Source organism: Gobius niger (assembly GCF_951799975.1).
Source record: "Gobius niger genome assembly, chromosome: 13".
Lineage (NCBI taxonomy): Eukaryota > Metazoa > Chordata > Actinopteri > Gobiiformes > Gobiidae > Gobius > Gobius niger.
In genome coordinates, this window is record NC_136864.1 from 10514198 (window position 1) to 10536740 (window position 22543).

A 22543-nucleotide genomic window follows, 5' to 3' on the forward strand; every position below is an offset into this window, starting at 1 on the left:
ATACTTCAAAGAGTACTTTCAATGGACACTATCTTGGCATGCTGTCTCATGATGTTTTCAGAACTCACCAAACTTTCAGTCCTCTCTGTTTGTGCCTTCAAGGTTTTACCGTTCAAGCCTTTGAGGTTAGATATTTTTACCAAATTGTGCAAATTTGGGGAAAATATCTTATTGTAATATTATTTTTTATTGTGAGTTGAGGTGAATGCATACATGGACTTATTAACTTATTATAAGTCCACTCTACTGCAAACCCAGACAGATTTTCAATGACTTTGAAGTCAACTTAAAGGAGATGAGGCCATTTTCATTCGTTCAACATTAGTCAGCCGTGTTTTTCTGGCACAATATGCATCATTTATCTTCCTTTTAATATATTTGTGACCGAATAATTAGAAGACACAATGACTGTTTGCCCATAGTTTAAATTTCAGGTGGAGGGCAGCTGAAAATGACATCCTGGTAACTATGGTAACTGTCAAAATGCACAAAATGCAGATTTCTATTCTTCGTTTATTGCTAGTACATCTGTAATTCTTGGGACAATTTACATGAAACAAAAACTCTCACAAAGTTTAAATTCATCTCTATCAGCACATGTGAACTATGGTCTAATTATTTCCTCATAAAGGCGTCCAAAAGTGGAGACAGTATTCAAAAATATTTGTGTGATGTTGGCCAGTAGAAAGGACTAAGGATAATGTGTTGCAGGTTTGCGAATCCAATCACTGTCAAATGATGATCAGAGGAAAACATTTGGAAATTTCTCTCCCATAGAGTTGTATTGGCACCTGCCCTCCAATTGAAACAGACTTCTATAACATGAATGCATTATGATTCAATGCTGTATTTTAATTACCGGACCTGTTGTATATAAATAACTAAATCTCAATCCTGGGAGTATAATGTGCCATTCCTAAAGCAGGGTTCACGGGACACTTGAGATGGGGTTTTCAGATGATATTTTTTTATGTATTAACTCAGAAAAACAAAAAACATATTCACATAAACACTAATGAACGACATTGAAATGTTTTGCTCCTGAAAGAAGTGAACTCCATATTAACTGCACACAGACGCACACCCACTATACATAATAAAACCAAAAGATCAAAATGAAACCTTTATACGGCCGGCTTTTCCGGGAAGAAAACATAAGTTAGGGACGTAAATAAAGCAGATTTAGCTCAAATAACACACTGTTGCACTCCGGCTCTGAGTTTATTTTCTCTCATTTGTGCTTATTTTCTCTGTGAATGCAGCTCTTTTAAAAAGCCACAGCTGCACAATAAAAGCGTGTGAAGTCAGAGTTAAGACGTTCGTCACCAAAACGGCATCGGCGCGCTCCTAAAAATACGATCAAACTCATATAAAAGAAAAAAAAAACACAAGCGCGTCGCCATAGCTGGATTCAAAATCGGGATGGCTTTATTTAATTACCTTCACAAACACGCACTGATAAATCCGTCGGGGGAGATGAATCACCTGTGGGAAGATCCCGCCCGGTGGTTACAGCTAAGTTACACCCGACAAAATGAAACTTATTTTCAAAGCTCTTCATTAAAAATCACAGCTTCATCATCTCGTGTCTACGGAGATTTGATGCAAAAAGGTAATCGCTTAGACGAGACAAAGACTCGTTTCAAAGCGTTGGTGCGGTAAATAATTTGACAATGCTCCACACCAGGAGGTTCAATATGGAACAAAGCTCATTGCCTTGTGTGCAGAGGGGATTTTTAAGAAAAGTGGCTTGTAAGGCATTCTGTTGCTCCTCTATTGTACCATTAACCTCTTAAGCCCCGCCTTCACCAAGTGTGTTTTCTCCAGCTTTACCCAAATCTAAAATGTACTGCCTATAGGCCAGTGTAACGCCTTATTTGATAGCTAAGACCTACATTGCTTTTCGTTCCATTGTTTTTGTTGAAAAAAAAAATCCCACATTTTTGTCACTTTTTTGTTGCTATTTTGACACTTTTTTCCCAGGGGCTTTTAGATTTGGGTAAAGCCGAACTGGAGTAAATGTGCTCGGTTCCGGTTTTCTTATCTCCCTTTGCATAGCTCCACACAAAATCTTTTAACTGTTTATCCTTTCATTCAGATTATTTTAGACACTGGGGACTATATAAAGGGACTATACGGAGTTTAAAAATGTTAAAATTATATGTCCCCGTCCCCCTTCATGTTCCAGCCATGTCCTAATGTGTAGAATGAGCCCAGACCTATTCACCACAACTGCCTCTAAAATCCTGCACGGTCACTCAAAATGGTGTTAATTCGGGTCCGAAGTGCCGTCATGCACAAGCTTAATATAGAACCTGCAGTTACTCATATGACCACAGGTGGCAGAAGTGAGTATAAAATGTTCACCTTGCATCCAGTCTCTTTAATTCAGGTCCAAAGGGCTGTCATGCACAAGCTTAATATAGAGGCTGCAGTTACGCATACGACCTGAGGTGGCAGTAGTGAGTATAAAATGACCACCTTGCATCTAGCCCCTTTAAAGGTGCACTATGCAACTTTTTAGTTGAAAAAAAAAATCTTAATATGTGCGCGCGTTTGACCTTTTAATGACTCGCTGGCATTATGGGTGCAGCATGGCACCTTTGCTTTCCCTCACACCCCTCTTTGACGCTCAATGATCAATTGTTTTTAGGGGTTCGTGCTAGAAACTGTCTAGAAACCCAAAAACAATTGATCCTGGAGCGTCATAAAGGCTACTGTGAGGGAAAGCAAAGGTGCCATGCTGCACACATAACGCCACTGAGTCACTGAAAGGTATAATACAAGCAAATATCAAGTTGGGGTTTTTTCACATAAAAAGTTACATAGTGCAACTTTAAGTTACTTGATTTTTACACAACTTTCCTCTCCCATACAAGACAAACTGGACTCATTATGGTCACGGTTGCTGCTTAGCCAGTTACAAACGATGCCAGTAATGGGGTGTAAAAGTCAATGGAGAGCCTAATGATCCGTCTATTCAATATTTCCAAATTGTTGACCTTTCCCCAAAATGCGAGCAAATACTTGTGTTATTTCCCTTTCCTTTGCTGCTTCGGATATAGAACGAATGTTTTCAAAGCACCTCTCCTCATACCGTGCCTATATTTGCGATTTCAATTTGCCGTCAATGGCACAAAAAACGGCGTCTTGCATGACAACATTTCATTGACGTTTCATTACTAGATGCCAATTTACATTCATAGCGCTGTCACAATTGTAATTTTATTTCTTCTCCAGCATAAACACATGTGCTTATGTGCCATTCCCCCCCCCATTCAAACATAGAAAGACTACATATAGAGTGCGTGAGTCAACCTCCCACTACCTCAGCCAGGCTCCTGCCTCCTGCCAAACACAAATGACGTGATGCAGCAGCAGCAGCAGCAGCAGCCGTTGCTAGATTTATCATTAGCCTGGAGTAAAAAGCCTTAAAGGTCAGGATTTGATGAGCCCAAAGGCATTAGAGTCTTTGTGTGCACACAGATCAGAGAGGGCCGTGTCCTCTGTAAAGGCTGAGGTGACTGCATCAGGGAGCAGGGTTCAAAGCATCAGCACATCACAGCGGTTCAGACCTCAGGGGACCGGGGCTACTCTTTATCATGTCGTTTTTAACAAGACTGCGGACCAAAAGACGACAAACAATCCTAGCCTGGTTATTTTGGTTTTACAAATGCGTACATTTTAGACAGATGTATTGCATAAACAAGAAATACTCCTCTGTGTCCGTTTAGCCTCGACTGTACCAGCAGGCTTATATTCGCGATAACACCAGACGGCTAAATCCATAATGTCTATTCTGCCAGCTCTGCTCGGTGCGCTTTTTCTACTGCGCCCCCTTGTCCCGGTGCGTCTGAATAGGACCTGTCAGCAGCCCAGGTGAAATGTGACGACGTGAAATACAGCGCTTCGATTTGGACTGAGCCCGACTGAGGCTCGCCAAAGGTGGAGCTCGCAAATGTCAGCCCCGCACTGCTATATCAATATGATTAGTCTACCTGCGCCACATCTCAGAGGCTGTTGTGCTGCATGAATCAATAGAAGCCTCTGCCACTTGTAGCAACAATAACCCACGGACTAAGGCTGCGTTTTCAGTTTGTAGCGCTGGCAGTGGAAGAATTGGGGAGGGGGGGGTGCTTCAGTGAACTTGTGCTTTTGGACTGCATTGGTTACTGACGTTCACGGTTATTGAAGTATAGTAAAAGCTTTGTTGTATTTTTTTTATACATATGAACCTTACACATACATATTAAGCTTTATCCAAATCAAAAAGCCACTAAAGAACCGCCAAAGGGTGACAAAAACGCAACAAAAAACTCACAAAAAATTGACAAAAATACAACAAAAAATTTACAAAAATGCAACAAAAAACTCACAAAAAATTGACAAAAATGCAACAAAAAACTCACCAAAAATGCAACAAAAAACTCACCAAAAATGGACAAAAATGCAACAAAAAATTTACAAAAATGCAACAAAAAAGTCACCAAAAAAAAAGTGTAAAAAAAAAGACAAAAATGCAACAAAAACAGACAAACCACTCACAAAAAAGTGACAAACGTGACGAAAACGTGGAGAAAAATCTTCAAAAATTACCCCCAAAAATACCAGTGAAAAGAGACGAAAACACAACAAAAACGTATCAATGAGGAAAAACGCCATGACAGCATGGCAAAAAAGTTATGATCCGTTTTCAAAGCTTTCAAACGAGGCCTTACACTGGCCTATAGGCTGTAAGCTCCGGTCCAGAATCTTTATATTTGGCTAAAACAGAACTGGAGAAAATGTGCTCGGTTAATGCGGGGGTTAAGAGGTTAATCCAAAGCTTCGGACACGTTGGAGAAGTTGCTTTAAAAATATTGCCACATACAGAGAAAATAAACATGTCAAGTCAAGCAACAATTCCATGGTTAGCTTAGAAAATACCAATTGAGGTCTTGAGGTAGTAAGTTCCATAATTGTGGAGCGTAGAGGGAAAACTAAACTTTACTATAATTTAGTGAATAGGCTGGAAACTGAGGCTCATACAGAGTTACATGGACGCATAGACGCCTCAGAGCTTGACCCTATAGATGTACAAGCCCTTGCTAAACCTCCAAAGTAGTAACGTTAATATTGGTTAGCCATGGATGTATTTTCTCTTTAAGTTACAAGCTAATACACTTGTTGGCATTTAGACAAAAGTTTAATATCCAAAAGATTTAGCAGGAGAAATGTTTAGACTCCAGGAAACCGCCGGAGCCAATTTTGAAGAATTGACAAGTTTTATTTTTTGCTTAAAAGCTACATGGCACTTTTTTTTTTGTATCGCTTTTAAGAACCCAAGCCTAAATCCCGCTAAACGACTGCTTGGGGTGAATTTCAAACGTTGGATCAAAACAACTCATTGCCATTTAACTTCTGTCGCTACTGCCAAACCGTGGCACGGCGAAATCTGGTGAAAATCCCTTTCGTCTTTTTATATGAGTTTGCAAAGTTCGCTGTTGGTGAATTTTCTGCTTCATTTATGGCGCGGTTCGCCCCTTTGCGAACACTAAAGCAGGTGGTGCATCCTTATGTCCAACTACCAACAGGCAGATATAGCATTTTTGGGTACTTAACCTGTCTAATCAAGTTTACAATCACCGGCAAAAGGCTTAGATGGCACAAAACTTGTAAACTGTGCAACAACATTAGCTTTATTTACTGCGAAGAGTAAATCTTGGCTTCTTTATAGAATGTAAGTCAAATCAACCAGAAACTATGCAATTCTAACCAGGAAGTTTATGATGTTTCGGCAACATATTGTCTTATCTCTTAAATCTAGGCCGTTCTCTGTCACTGTTTCCATCAGCCAGAATCGGGCATTGTTTGTAGCCTTATCAAACCTGTTTCCACCTGTCTCTAAAAGCCTTCATGCCAAAGCCGTGTAAACCGCCCGACCGTTAGCTAATTAAAAATGATCACAGCCTCGTAAAGGACAGGAGCGCCGTTTAATGTCCCTGTGAAGCCTGTCTCAAATACAGGTCCGCGCGGATCCAGCGACCAACCCCTGATTTAATTAAACAGTGGACAGAGACTTTGATGTGACCCTTTAATGTTGGCTCCTTGTTAATCAGTGATCCTACACAAGCCTCTCGCTGCCTCACGCTTGAAGTTTCATCGCTGACATTGTTCCCCTCTCTCTCTCTCTCTCTCTCTCTCTCTCTCTCTCTCTCTCTCTCTCTCTCTCTCGGTCCTCCTGCCAGGTGAAGTGTGACCAATACTGGCCGTCCCGCGGAACAGAGACCTACGGGATGATCCAGGTCACCATGCTGGACACGGTGGAGCTGGCCACTTACAGCGTGCGCACGTTCGCCCTCTACAAGGTAATGGGTGTCATTTTTCATTAGCGGTTAAAGGGGGTGCCAGGCAAAAAAACATACCTCTTGTCTTTGTTTCCCACACCACAATCCCACCATGAAAGATGGCATCATTATAACATTTTTCATACAGAAACGGTTAAACCAGGGGTGTCATACTCATTTTGGGTCGTGGGCCGATATTCAGCCCCCACGGCGGGTCGCAGGCTACATATAATGTAAACAGGAAAATACTATAGAAAACATTTTTCCCATACATTAATAATAATAATGAGCTGTGATTTGGTCAAAGCCCCAACTTGACTGTAGTCGAATCAATAACAATGGCTTACACTTATATTGCACTTTACAAGCCTGTGTCACAAGTTTCTCAAAGTGCTGCACTGTAGTGATTGACTCCCCAGAGCTGCCCTGTGGCAGACTGTCCATTGACCACGTGGCTGTAATGTGTTGTTTATATCCTGGTCTATTCTTATGTCAGTTTCCTCTGCTGGACACGTGGGAAAATCTTTATTTTTTAAATTAAAGCTACCCCCAAGTTGCTGGAATTAGCATTTTGGTAATTCTTTAAAAATTCATAACTCCGCACAGGAATGGGTTTAGTTTTATACACATTCTGCAATTCATGCTCTACAGGGCAAGGGCCAGATTAAATCATCTTTGACACCCCTGGGTTAAACATTGCAATATTTATACCATCTGCAATGAAGTAAAGTGGACATATCATGCAATATTGACTTCTTGAGGCTCAAACCATATTTTAATGTAGTTCCCTCATCAAAGACATACCTGGAATAGTATTTCACAACATTCACACAATTCTGAGTAATCCTCAGACAAATCTGTTAAATTTAGCGGTTTCTTTTTCTACGGTGTCAGTGCCTCATTCTGCACTTCCTGATTACAACTGCGTCATTGTTCAAACCCAAAAGGGAAGGGATTTTTTTAAGAAAATGATTCCAGCAGGAGGAGCCCCAGTCAAGATTTTCACCAGCTTTTTCACCTGCATTTCATTGTTGCTATTTTATTCTTCTAGAGGCATATTTTCAAATTATAATTGATAGGGTACTCTAAACAAACAGGTTGGAAACTACCACATGAGGAGCTAATTTATCTCATGCCCTGCTGAAGTAATGCAGTCAATAGGGGTCTCATTTGCTATTTTCGTCAGGAAGGTTTGCCGGCATTGATTTGTTGGTCTGTCTGTGAGAAAGAAAGCAGCCTGATTTTGTTGAAACTTTTAGAATAGATGGTCAATAATATACCAAGGAAGTAAGGCGTGTACAAGCATCACTCTTTTAATGAGAGGGTTCTGTATTATGTATCGTTTGCACTAAGGAAATGGGTTTATGTTACTTACTGTTATACATAAATTTCATCCTAATTTACAATTTATTTTACCACTTTTGGATAAGTCAAGAAATTGAAAGTCAAAGTTAACTATCCCATTTGTTTTATTTAGTTAATCTCTGTGAGTGATGCTTTCTTCACTGTTGATTCCTATTGCATTACTCTTGCCAATTACCAGCCATCCACACATGCAAAGAAAAATATTACATTCTCATACTTTTAGCGTTTAGCTAGGGCTTGGTCGCACTAGGTAATTGCACTCCCTCATTACCGGGGTCACATTTAAAAAGTCATTTCTTATTTTTGCAGAGACTGATAACGGCGGGCGAGTTTTTTCTTTTTCTTTTTCCTTTTTTTTTTTTAACCACTGTAATTGGTTTTTAAGATCCACGATTTGTCTCTCGTTCTCTACGCGGCAATAAAGGATTTCATTTCCCCACTTTGATGAAGCCGACTGATGATTCGTCCAATGTTTTGTCCTCTTGTTCCTATAGTTTTTAGCAGTAACTTTCCCATCAGCTCTTATGTTATGGCAGATCCTCATTAAAGAGACTTGGTTTCAATCAGAAATGCAACAATACCAGGAATCTTTTTCTGAGTCGTGACTAGAGGTTTGAAATTATGCGAGTTCGCTTTCACCTTTATCTAGACTTTTTCTGAGCCTTGAAAGCAAAGTCCATTAGCCATTTTGCTCCAGCCAGTATGGGGCTTTTTCAAATTAATTTTGAGATTGGCTAAATAATATTTTTCTCCAAGCTTCAAAAAGATCCATTACATTGCAAATATGACAAAACGTCCAGGTTAAGCTCAAAATCCTTAATATCCTTGTTAAATATCTATACAATACAACAATATGTTCCTTGTTGTCCATGTGGTGTAGGTGGGTGTGACTACATAGAGGCCTAACTGTACTGTACTGTAACTTGTGCTCCATCGCAGAATGGCTCGAGTGAGAAGAGGGAGGTGAGGCAGTTCCAGTTCATGGCCTGGCCCGATCACGGTGTCCCCGAGTACCCCACTCCCATCCTGGCCTTCCTCCGACGGGTCAAAGCCTGCAACCCTCCAGACGCCGGGCCCATGGTCGTCCACTGCAGGTCTGTGGATATTTTTCACTTTATTACCAATTGTAACTCTTATTTGGATCAGGTTATTTTATTATTACTTTATTATAGGTCAAAACTGGCGGCAATGTTTTACGAACATTATCTATCAACTGAATAAAGATGTAATGTCAATACTGCAGGTGCCTTTGGGGGCAAATGTGGTTAAAGCAGTACTAAGTAACTTGTTTATCTTATCAGGGGGGTCATTCATCTCCCCCTGGTGTCTCTCACCAGAAAACCACAATTTCAACTTTCCCTGCCTCCGGGTCAGAGCCACCAATACACACTAATGGGACCATGAAGAAAAAGCTAGCAAGGGCAAAGCTAACTGTGGGCTAGCGCCACTTTGGCAGTATTTACAAACAAGTTTGAGCGGACAAAAATATCTCCATTCTGTAATTTAGTTGCGGCACAATGTACAATATCCCTCTCTCCCTTTGCCTTTACTGTCAGCGTAGTTTTTTACTCTCACAGACAATTAATGACTAAAAAAAAGATGCAACACGCAGTGACGCTTATGGCCTGTAGTGGCATAAGTTACTTACAGTAGTTCTGCTTTAAGTGCTTGGACAGTGTAATTTATGTTTATGTTTAGGTTTATTAAAAGTTGCATACAAGTTAGCTTTTGGTTGTTAAAAATATAATTTGAACTGCCTTAATTGGCGCCCAAATGCTATTATTTTGTTATATTACAGCTTAATTGGGCAAAATATAAAAAATCCAGACAGACTGGTAATAAAAACAGAAATAGCTTTTCTAATCGTTTTCCCACTTCTCCCTCCGATAATGTCCCATGTCATACTGATATCCATGTATGGCCCCAGCGTAAAGAAGACAAATGCCCCCTGTCGCGCACGTTGCCCGTGCCATTGTCCGTGTCCGCTGTTATATTAATAGCTGTTAACCTTTGCGGATGTGTCCCGTGCAGTGCGGGCGTGGGCCGGACAGGCTGCTTCATTGTGATCGATGCCATGCTGGAGCGCATGAAGCACGAGAAGTCGGTGGACATCTACGGTCACGTGACTTGCATGAGGGCCCAGAGGAACTACATGGTCCAGACCGAGGACCAGTACATCTTCATCCACGAGGCGCTGCTGGAGGCGGCCACATGCGGCAACACCGAGGTCCCGGCGCGAAACCTCTACGCCCACATCCAGAAGCTGACCCAGCCGCCCACCGGGGAGACGGTCACCGCCATGGAGCTGGAGTTCAAGGTGAGCTTTGAACTCAGTCAATGCAGAGTCTATTCCAGTCCGTTATATAATGAGACTGGGCTAAACAGTGCCGCGGAGTGACACTGACTGTTGGTGAACAATGCCTTGTAAATGTTAAAAGAAGTAACAATATGACACTATTTCATTTGTACCTAATCCATTACAGAGGGTTTGCAGATAAATGAGTGCCTCTGTTGAATTTTGTATTGTTTGTTATAACATTCAGTCCAGTACCCCTACTAAATTTACAAGCCTTGCATTACAGCATTGCACATTTGATTAATGATAATAAAAAAAAAAGTAGATGTGCATGTGTTGAAAACCCCTGCAATTACAAACAGAATTATAGGCTGTATATAAAATGTTAACAATGGGCACAGGACGAAATAATTTAATGACCAATTCATTAATTCACATAGTATGCTGTAGTTGCTTTGTTGTGGATCGATAAATCATTTTCTGGTCTGCAAAAGCGGTCTGCCATTTGGTTGGTTTAACAGTTATTTATGCTCGTATTAACCCTCACTAATAATTTTGATATGCAAAGGTAATCAGGGTAATTGATCATTAAAATTCTACATTGTTTTCCTACCATCCTTTATCTATCCAATAAAATCTGTAACCATCAGGCGTTTTCAAACAAATTCATGCTTCAGCTTAAATGTATTAAAGATCAAAAATATGAAACAAACAACATAAAATATGCATCATGATGTCTGTGAGCACGTCTGGCGAGGGATGGTGGTGTTTTATTCATTTTAAATATAGGTCAATGTGATATTATGCTTTGCTGCTAAAATAAAAGGTAAATAAAAGATTCTAAAGACAGAATTATGCTAGTGCTGAAGTTCTAGGTTACAAGTGGCTTTGCTGTTTGAGAGTCCTTATATATGTGCATGTACTATCTTTATATTATTGATCGCCAATTATGTTTGTTGTATGATTCGTTATATAGCCGAGTTAACCTATAAGTGTGCAGCACGGCTCTCCCAGCGCGTTGTTTTCGCTTCCTCTGATGACTCACAGTCGCTCTTTGATCTCTCATTATGTGCGGCTTCTGCTGTCTCTCCGCTGCAATGCTAGTGACGCAATTTAAGCTTAAACCCAATGTGATTATAATGAGGGGTGTCAGCCAAAACATTATATAACTGAAGCTAACGAGCTAACATTATTGATGCATATCATTGATAGTTCTTAGATATCACTTGTAGCCTTATAGTAGTACAACCACAAGGGATCGAAACATAAGCCAGGCAACTTTTTTTTATGGCAGTCCCGTGTAAGGAATGGTATAGTAAGCAGTGAGTGACCGCAGAGCAGCGCCCAGGGACTCAGATATCGACCTAGGTTTGGTCAGGAGTGTCCAGTTTTTCGTGAATGTCTTCTGCAACCAGAGTACAATGAGGAAACCCACCTAGAAACCAGGAGAAGACGAAAACTCCAACTAGACAAGCCCCACCACTCAAAACCCTTATCAAAAATGTCAATCCCATCATTAAATTAGTGAATTATTATTATCATTTTGTTTCCCATGGCAACCGCCAGTAAGTGTCTTGTCCATACCGCCTTTGCGATGCCCAATCCCGTCAGACCTTGGAAGCTAAGCAGGGAAGGGCCTGGTCGGTTCTTGATGGCGCAGACTGGTTGCCTCGCTTTCGTCAGTCTACCCCAAGGCACCTGTGGCTACAATGATATTTTATCACCACCGAGTGAATGAATAATGCAATGTAAAGTGTCTTTGAGTGTCCAGAAAAGCGCTATATAAAACCAATCCATTATTATTATTATTATTATTATTATTATTATTATTATTATTATTATTATTATTATTATTATTATTATTATTATTATTATTATTATTATTATTACAAAAGCAAATAAAAGTTGAACAAGGGTAATTCTTAACTAGGTCATATGTTTGAGTTAATCATCATGCCGTCGCTCGCCAACAACCAAAGTTAATTGTGCAATTTTTATTCACCGTTGATGTCCGTTTTCCTCGGAGCCCCGCTGTGTGAGACCCTCCCACGCGTTGCCGCAGTTCAAGGTGACGAGCACAAACGCGCTGCTTCTGTCAATAGCGATCGACTGTGATGTTATTACACACTTTTCCCCGGTGCGGCTCTACCATTAGGCCTCTCATGACCGCGATCCATTCTGTTTGAAGTGATAATCGCATCCACGCTCCGATGCGCCAACCACATACTGTACAATGAGACAGACACGGGGCTAGAGCGGCGTACGGGGCGAGCTGCTGTGCCAAGGTCTGGCAACAAACCGTATAAGTACAGGGGTAAAGCTTGCGCTGTCCGTCTGTGCGCTGCTGTCTGCCAACGTGAAGCGCACAACCCCTATTGTTCCTTATTGCAACAGCAACACAATGTATCCCTAAACAGACCATAAAACATGAATGTAAATGTTTCCAAAACGTTATATACTCCTTAATGTTCCTTGTAATTGAAAAAAGCATTTAAAAGAATGGATTCACAGTGTTCTGGGCCAACACTAAAAATATAAACATAATAGAATAAAGCTTTAAAGCAAACAATAAAACAAATGTAATTATTTATATGCCTCTAATATAATAACAATCATGTATGTTATCATCCTCAACAACACTGATGGAGATGGACACTTCTTTGGAGACTAGATATAAAGTAGACTATAAAAACATCCCTTATCCTCAGACTTGCTGCCCCCGTCCAGTCCACTCCGACATCTCCTCCTTTGATACACTCACTCCTCACGACAGCCGTTCTCACGTCTCAATGGGAGAATCACCGGTGTCTGCCATGTTTGTTTACTCCGGGTCACGGGTCACTAACTCCCTCTCTCTTTTTTTTTTTTTTTTTACTCTCCTCTCTCTTTCTCTCTCTCTCTCGCTCTCCTCGTCTCCGCTCTACAGAGACTGGCCAACTCCAAAGCCCACACGTCACGGTTCATCAGCGCCAACCTGCCCTGTAACAAGTTCAAGAACCGCCTGGTGAACATCATGCCTTTTGAGTCCACGCGCGTCTGCCTGCAGCCCATCCGCGGAGTGGAGGGGTCCGACTACATCAACGCCAGCTGCATCGATGGCTACAGGTGAGTAACACTGACACTCTTTTTCCTGGTCTGAGTCAGGGGCAGACGATTCCCTGCATTTTTTACTGTCTCTATCAAATAAAGATAGGGACAGTTCATATTAATGATCTGCAACAGATTGTATTGCAAATGTAATCTGGCAAAGATGTCAGTTTCCATTTGTTGTTCCTCGGCAGGTGTCATCATGATGCCACCCCGCACCGGTATTTTGGGGGTCAATTTAATTTTTATCAATAGGTTGCGTACACGATTTAGAAGGTGATGATGTCATAATGTCAGAAGGAGGGCAATACAACTCTATAGGAGAAATACATTTTTTTGTAAGAAATCTCCAAAAAGAGTGTCAGTATTTGACAGTGATTGGATTCACAAAGATGCCGTATTAGTTTATTTCTGAAACGCTCATGTTTTCGAATATTGTCACCACTTTCGGACGCCCTGTAGAGAAAATAATTGGGCATTGGTTTATATGGTTTATATTGGTTTATAATCAAAAGCACACACTGATGCGGGCAGTATACCGTAATGCTAAGCTTTAGGTACCAATACAAAGGGTAGATCCCCTCACTGGGCTATCCTGGAAATCTAGACTCACTGCTGTCCCAGTGATTGAGTCTGGTGACTGTGGCATCAACTGCGTTCTGAGGGAAGCAGGAAGCAGAGCAATCAGCGACGAGCAGACGTGGGCTGTTATTAGCGGTTCCCTACTTATATTCTCAACAGGGTAATAAATCACAAAACTCACCTATTGCTCATGTGTGTTTGGTCATTTCGCCGCCCCGTATGCCATCCCATCCGTGGATTGGTGTTGAGGGGACTTCTGTGTCCCAAGAGTGACACTGCGTGTGAACAATACATGACGGCAAATAGACGAATCTGATGGCACGGGACGTTTTGAGTTTTTCTCAAGCAGCCAATGATAGCGTGGGGCTGATATCTGATATATTAAGAGTGGTGCGCACTGAATGGGTGCTGCTGCCGGATGCTCTCTCATCGAATGCAATTTCTCCATCTGTGAGATCAATAAAGTACCATCTTATCTTATCTTATCTTATCCCTGTGTATAAGAGAATACAGAGGGGGTCAGTCTGGCCTGTCCAAGCTATCATTGGGATACCTCAAGGAAAAACTTCAGAATTACGCCGTTGGACACGTATCTGATTTGATCAACTTTCATTGTGTCCATTAAAGGGGCAAGATGCAAGTTAGTCATTTTATGCTCACTACTGCCACCTCTGGTCTTATGCATAACTGCACCTTCTATATTAAGCTCGTGCATGACGACACTTCGGCACCTTTTTGAGCGACAGTGCAGGATTTAAGAGGCAGTTGTGGTGAACAGGTCTGGGCTCATTCTACACATTAGGACATGGCTGGAACATGTAGGGGGATGAAAATACTTAGTTTTAACATTTTTAAACTCTGTATAGTCCCTTTAAAGTTGGTCAAATCCGCTGTTAATGCTATAAAACAAAATGTTCAGCAAATTGTATTGAAGGTACAAGACGGACAGACTTGGAATCTTTAAGTTGGTGGAATCAAAAAGTTATTGACAAATGAACTAAATAATATATTTTTATTTATTTATTAAGTTTTTCCATCCATCCATCCATTTTCTTCCGCTTTATCCGGGGCCGGGTCGCGGGGGCAGCAGTCTCAGCAGAGATGTCCAAACTTCCCGATCCACACACACCTCCTCCAGCTGTTCTGGGGGGGCCCCGAGGCGACACCAGGCCAGCTCGGAGACATAATCCCACCAGCGTGTCCTGGGTCTTCCACGAGGCCTTGTCCCACTAGGACATGCCTGGAATACTTCCCGCGGGAGGCGACCAGGAGGCATCCGGAACAGATGCCCTAGCCACGTGAAGGAGCAGCGACTCTACTCCGAGCTCCTACTACTTAAGTTTTTTTAGAGCATTTTTTCATTTCAATTTTCACCTCATGCTTTAAGTAGCTGTGATTTACTCTGACCTCACTCTGACCTTTGATGTAGTTGCCACTCGACCTACATCTGCCAAAGCCTCGCATTAGTCCGCTATGAGTAAAGAACTTGAATGACTAGTTACTTCTACATTCACTCATAATAGATGTGTGTCAGCTGCGCCAACATTTTACTATGAACTTCGTAAAAAGCATAATTTCCTTCAGCGCAGCGTGACTTGGCTGTGTACGCGTGTTTTATTCAGCTCTTGTGTTCCGCCTTGAGTCACTCAGGAGTTTTGAAGTGTAAACCACAGCGCACACGGAGAGACTCACTCCTTGTTACCTTTTCAGACTTGTCACTTTTCCTCCTGTCGAAAGTGGGCTGGTGAGATTGAGATTGTGATGTTAATGACGGGAGTAAAAGAGGGTAAATAATAAGTGCAAGACTAAGGGGGCTGATTGATTTCACTTGTGGTGATTTTGAAACAACCGAAGGCGACCAATTTGTACTTTTCATTTATTGTTGAAGCAGATCAAGTTAGTTCAAAGATCAATATCAAAATTTCAACTTGGTTTATTGTGCTAAGTTCCTGGTATTAAATCACCGAAACAAATGCCTGACTAAATGACAAACGCTAACAAATCGTAATTACATCAAGTGCGGCCTTTTTAATTAGAAATCGCTCTTTTTGACTTGGGAACTGTTTTAGGAGGCATGCAAATACTAATAAGTTCTCTGCCTTAGATTTATTAAACAGGCCAACTTTATGGGAGCAGATAGCAACATGCCCACTCACTCATTGCCTTTTAAATCACAGCAGTAAAAGACCTCGCCCTATGCGGAAGTAAACATCTATAAATCCAACCCGGAGCCACTTTTAGCTGCTTTTATGAGACGTCCAAAACTAGAAAAAGGTGGATTTTATTGAGCGACTTGTCGGTGGGTGTTAATATGATAGGTGCGGAGGGTGTCAGGCGTTAGGGGCCATTAATAAAGCTACGAACAGTGAAAACATATGGGAGGGTATTGAAGAAGGAGCCGCTGTGGGCAGTGGGCAGAATTACCGCTTTGCCGCTGTCCTCGCTTGCTCTTTTCGGTCCAAATTGCTTCCACGAGGGACGCGGATAAAACGGCGGCTTTGGTTTCTGTCTGTCGGTGTGAGGAGAGAAAAGTTGTGAGTGAACTTTACAGTAAAAAAATGGGGAATTAGCGGACACTGTGAAATACCACAGAGAGTCCGTGAGGGGTCGAGTTGGGGTTGGGCCATAGCAGCTGTCCCATAGTTAATGAGAAGGCGCTTCTCTCAGAATAACCTTCTATTGTTGGTGTAAATTAGTATATTTACAGTCAGTGCATAAAATGTGTTCCCAAACTCCTCATCATATTGTGCTCTCTTAATGATATTTTAATGTGTTTTGCACATAACTACCTAAACACATTTCTATTTTCCACAATGCTCTTCCACAAGTGTACAGCACCATTAGAAAATGCAAACTAAAATATATACATATATATGAGGACCTTTGCCACAGCAATTAAGAATCAAAACAAAATATTTTCTCCTCTGGTGGTGAATCTCAAAATGGTACCTATAATACTCATATTTCCAACTTATGCATTTGTTGGGCCTCATAACAATTTTTGGGCCCCATCAACTACATAAAGCCAGTTATACGGTAGGAAAGAGCAGATGTATTTAAAGCAGAACTAAGTAACTTTTGCGCCACTGTACTTTTTTTTACTCATTAATTGTCTGTGAGAGTAAATACTACGCTGAGAAAAGTACATTGCAGATAAAGTGTACATTGCAGATATTTTTTTCTGCTCAATCTTGGCTGTAAACACTGCTCAAGTGGCGCAAGCCCACAGTTAGCATTGCCCGTTAGCCTTTTAGCATCTTCTGATCGTGATAAATCAAATAACGCTTTGCAAAATGTTCATCAACAAACCGAAAGCTGTAGACAGAATACAGCCAGGAGTTACCTGTCCGCCATGTCATAAACCTTAGAAATGCGAGCCAAAAGTTATTGTGTAGACAACTGAGAGCAGTGAGGGAGATGTTTTCCATTAGTGTGTATTGGGGCTGCCGGGTCGGAGGTAGGGAAAGATTTGTGTGGTTTTCTGGTGAGAGACACCAGGGGGAGATGAAAGACCCCCCCAATCATACCATTCACACTTGCCCTCGGACGAAGTACCAGAAGAATTTATTAGGGTTACTTAGTTCTGCTTTAACGGCAGTTGGTGATGACAAAAACCTACGAATAGCTGAATGTCGGGTTGTGGAAAGGCATCCGTTTCATTTAAAACTGTAGTAGCAACAGCAGTAGCAGTGAATGGTAAATAGGCTACACTTCAATTGCCTCTCTGGATTTGTTTTCAAGGTATAAGCCTCAAAAACGTCTTGTTAGGAGTAAAAATCTTAAGCGGACTCCCATATGAAATCAAGAAACCATTGAACATGTCTGTTTTTCTCACTACTCTACTACTAAGAGTTGCGTGTTGATCGCACAAAGCACACAGCGCGGCCCCTCCCGTCTGCATTTCCTCTCTTCGTTTCCCATCTCCAACATCTCTCCAAGACAGACGTATCCGGGTGGGGGACCTGTTGTGCTCGCCGGCGGCACAGTGTAATTAAGCTGCTTTTAAAAGTCCCGAGCATAAATAAATAGAAACTAAACGGGGGCCCGCCGGTGCGCCCTTCGCCCCCCTCCCCCCGCCTGGAAGAAAAGCCAATAATATGCTAAGCTAATGAGAGCCGAGCCATTGATTCACCCGCTTGCTACGGCTGCTGCTGCGATGGCGGAGGGGTGTTTGGGGGGGCAGTGGATGCGCTCTGATGCGGGCTGCTGAAGGAGGTTGAGCATCTGTAATGAGGTCGGGATGGAGCGCCCGCGTGTCCTCTAGAGCTGCGCCGCTTCTGTCGTACGGGAGAGAGCGAGCGAGCGAGCGAGCGAGAGATGACGCCAAAGTCAGAAGTCGCGTGATACGAGGAGAATTGTTTTTGTTTTGGCTGGGGGTCTTATTTCAGCGAGGTTAGAGGGGGCCACACTATCAATTTAGACCGGAGCTTTCATCCGCTGCTTAGCCTCTGTTTGTTCCCTCAGCTCCCTTTCCATTTCTGTCTCTGCCTCCTCGGATTTTCCCTCTAAAGCTTTGAAGAGAAGACCAAAAAATAAGGCTTTAAGTGTTCAGCGGCCCTATAGTCATTCTGTAGATAAACAATATATAATTGTGTTGTTGTTTTTTTTCTGTTTCTGTTTTCTACTGTGGGGTTATATTACAAAATCAATATACAGTTTACATTTTCAACCGGTCCAGGAGCATTAACTTTAGAGAGGCCGCTGAAATATAAACTCCTAAACCTATAATGTGCATATTCATTTAGGTGAAAACTACAGGGGTAGCAGGTGTTGTATAGTCCTCATGGAGATATGATATTGTATTTCTTGTATAGCCTTTGCGATTTTACTACTTATGCTAACAGCCATCAATATTACCGTACTACAACATTACCATTATTGTTTTCTTGCAGATCGCTCTTGTACATTCTTTACTATTCTCAAAACCTTCTATTAAGATAAGTTACTACTTACATGCTGCTGCAGTATGAAGGGCTCGTACTAGCATCATTTTCATTCCAAACCAAACTCTCAACATTCACATTCAACACTCATTTGGCTTGTGACAACATCTTTTACTCAGTGCTTTGATGTGCATTTGAACCGCCATAACGAAAATCATTTCCCTTGTGGGTCTAGACAAAGTCTACACCAAGTTTTTTCCCTTAACTTAACAAAATGGTATTACTTTTATGTTCTATTTGGTGAAACGCCTCTCATTTCCGCATCTTCCCCACCACCTGTTGTTGGCTCTCCATACTTTTCTTCCTGTTCTGTGCGCTCGTGAAGTCTAGTGAGATGCTTAAAGGAACTCAACACAAAGATTGTCATTCATTCCATCTCTCCGTGCATGTTCCCTTTCCACGCCGCCCTTGTTTTGTCTTTACATCTCCGCGATCTGCTCACAGCCCGCACTCTTTGTTCATCTCCCTTATTTTGTCTCTCTTTTTCCTGACTGCGTCTCCTCTCCTGCGTTTCTCCTTCTCCCGCATTTTCATCTCTCTAATTTGATTCCCTCGCACACATTACCATCTCCCGCGCTCCGCTCCAATCTGTTGTTCCCGTGTTTGTGTGTGGAGCGGAGCCGTGAGCACATCCTAATCTCCCGGTTCCACATTAGCACGTCGCCCGCAGCACCTTCATTAGCCGTTCAGCCGTAACTCTCCCCTCTCCTCTACTCTTCTCTTCCTCTCATCCTCTTCCTCTGTCTCTCTCTCTCTCTCTCTCTCCCCAGTGCCCCCGCTCTGCTCTTTCCCTGCATGTCCGCACCTGAATACATGTGTGCAGACATGTGAGGCTATGTGGAGTTTGTGGATTACCCAGCTCCTCTATCTTCCTCCATTCTCCATCTCTCCATCTCTCTCACCCCACCTCCTTAATATTCAGCGTATGTGCCGGCTCGCTGGTGCCATCTGCTGGTTGTTTTGGGGAATAACACGCACAGACCAAAGTCACGTAGGACAGCAGCACAGCCCCAACGCATGAGCTCATCCACTTTTGAGCACACGATGAACTCTCATTGTGTTCGACTGCAGAGGAATGAGCGAGCCCTGCTAATGTGCTAATGCAGGATACGCGCAGGTGGAGCTTTGTACCGAAGCCATATAAAGTTCAAGAGGGCACGCGTTTTCTTCACAATGAAACAAAATCTGCCAAATAGTGTCTCTCTTTCACATGGCTACGTAATATTGATTTATCTGTGTGGTAAGAGAAATGATTGACGGCTACATTTGAACAGAATGAAATGTTTTTTTTGTCTCATTTGAAAGAAATAACTAACCTCTTAACCCCTGCCTGAACCGAGCACATTTTCTCCAGTTTGGCATTACCCAAATCTAAAAGCTGCTTTTAAAAAGTGTCAAAATGGCAACTGAAATGAGACGAAGACAAACATGAGTAAGGTCAAAACGACAAGGATGAAAAAGCAACAAAACAGCAACAGAAAAGTGACAAAACACAATTAAAATGCGGAAGAAGAGATAAAGCAATGGAAAAAGATGAGTTTTGTAGGTCTTGTCTTTCAAATGAGGCGGCCTTTTACATTTGGGTAAATGTAAACTGGAGAAAATGCACTTGGTTAAGGCAGGGGTTAAGAGGTTATGAAAAATCTGTACTCATTTGCTTGTTTGATTTTGCCTCTTTATGGATCCAGCTGACATTATGTTTTTTTCTGTTATGGGAGCCATTTGGAGGTCTTTTGTTTGCTTAATTGCCATAGCAACGGGTCTTATATTTCATCACGTTGGACTCATTCAATAGATAACATAATGCCCCATGGCTTGGCTTCCTTTCATCAAAATCTGAATAGAGTTTTATTGGAACATTACAGAACCCTATTCATTACAAACTGAGAAGCAAAATCAACTAACAACTTTCAGAACTCAATTGTGCCGCTCAAACGTTTTGGCAGCTTGTGCATACCCTCTATACAAATCCGCCATTTTTAAGCATGTACTAGCAAACATTACCCACAGACTAATATTAACAAAAGCCAGGGCCCTGATCATTGCTGGCAAATTCATCCACCACACTGTAATGCTTTTTGTAAATTGTAACTCCAGTATTACATAAAAATTACAATGAAATTGAAATATAAAATCTGCAGTTGTCCTGGACGTCAACACTTTTCCATAATGTTCTATTGGTGGCGTTTAGCCCATCTGGAAGTTGCTGAAATATGTCACGTCACATACTCCATTTCACAGGGTATAACTTGGTCGAACTCTGTTACCTGGGGCAGTGTGAGAGCCTTGTCTTCATTTGTAGTCTGCCATAGTTTGTCTGTCTGAGTTTTATTCGCTCATTTAATGGACAGAGACGGTAAATGAGACAAAAAAGGGCAGAACAAATGGCTCGACTTGAGAATAAAACCCCTCATTTAAGACTGGCTCCTATAGTCGGCAGCTTGTTACCGGCCAAGCCAAAGGCACAAGGACACTTCACATTTTCGGAACTGCGGACTGAGAAAATGCAATGTTGTGCAAAGGTTTTACAAGTGAGATATGTTGAAGGTAGTTTCTATGCATCATGTGTGACTTTTAAGTGTATCTTGTTATGCAGACTTCTAGATCGATGCTTTTGGTCGGCAAAAAATAATGGAGGAAAAGTACAATGATGAGCTTAACTTGTTGCTGACAGAGTAATATTCGAACTCTTGAACTTGAGCTCCATTTGAGTGAATTCTGTCTATTGTCTACACCTTTTCTGTGCTGCAAGTCTTCAAAACTGGCCTTGTAACTTTTAAACTTTTGCACTGTGTCTTGAAAGTAAATATATGTTCTTCTTCTTCTTCTCTCACAGACAGCAGAAGGCTTACCTGGCCACACAGGGACCTCTGGCCGAGACCACGGAGGACTTCTGGAGGATGCTGTGGGAACACAACTCCACCATAGTAGTGATGCTCACCAAACTGAGAGAGATGGGACGGGTAAGACCTTACCACTTGACACAGCGGGACGGGGTGGATCGAGGAGGGAACACTGTATTATGTCGAGACAAACATCGCTAAAATATTCAGACGTTTCAGCCCAAGAGTAAACGCGTGTCTGGAGTTAGAGGTTGTTCGATAGTTCTTAACTTTTGGCTCCCACAGTGTACAACAAGAAGTAGATTTACAGAAAACATACCGCAGCATTATTTATCTGATTTTTATACCAAAACAGTTTTTATAAGAATGTAGCAAAATAAACTTACTGTATAAAGATGGTATCGCAGAATTGGTTTGCCACTTTCATTGACGTGAACCATTAAAGAACAATACCCAATATAAAGCTACACCTGACAATTATTAAAAAATACACCCCTTTTTTTTTTTTAATAAACTGACCTCTTAGAGAAATAGACCTTTTAGTTACCTGATCTAAACCAATCCAGACCTCATCTAAACTTGTCCAAATCTGGTTTAAACCAGTCCACACCTGTCATAACTTGATCTAAACCAGTCCAAGCCAGGTGTAAACCAAACCAAACCTGTCCAAACGGGAACACACCAGTCTGAACCAAGTCTAAACCAGTCCAAACCTGTCAGAACCAGAAGAAACCAGTCTGAGCCAAGTCTAAACCAGTCCAAACCTGTCAGAACCAGAAGAAACCATTGTGAACCAGATGTAAAACAATCCAAACCTGAGCTAAACTTGTCCAAACCAGGTGTAAACCAGACCAAACCTGTAATAAAACGGAATAAACCAGTCTGAACCAAGTCTAAACCAGTCCAAACCTGTCAAAACCAGAAGAAACCACTCTGAACCACGTCTAAATAAGTCCAAACCTTATCAAAACCTGTCGAAACCAGAAGAAACCAGTCTGAACCAACTCTAAACCAGCATAATGCAGTCCAAACTAGTCCAAACTGAATATTTTGAGTATTACACACTTGAAACCGTAAATAAATGTGTATATTCATAAATTG

The 22543-nt window shown here is 41.7% G+C and overlaps 1 protein-coding gene across 12 annotated transcripts in view; it reads left to right on the forward strand.

Moving 5' to 3' along the window:
• LOC306972931 (receptor-type tyrosine-protein phosphatase F) overlaps window positions 1-22543 on the forward strand; it is a 312548-nt gene that overhangs the window by 284523 nt on the left and 5482 nt on the right. For all 12 annotated transcript variants that reach the window (XM_079569644.1, XM_079569640.1, XM_079569648.1 and 9 more), the window contains 5 exons: window positions 6228-6347; window positions 8631-8785; window positions 9723-10008; window positions 12914-13092; window positions 21436-21562. In XM_079569644.1, the coding sequence (XP_079425770.1) occupies window positions 6228-6347; window positions 8631-8785; window positions 9723-10008; window positions 12914-13092; window positions 21436-21562 (867 nt within the window). The remainder of the gene's footprint in view (window positions 1-6227; window positions 6348-8630; window positions 8786-9722; window positions 10009-12913; window positions 13093-21435; window positions 21563-22543) is intronic.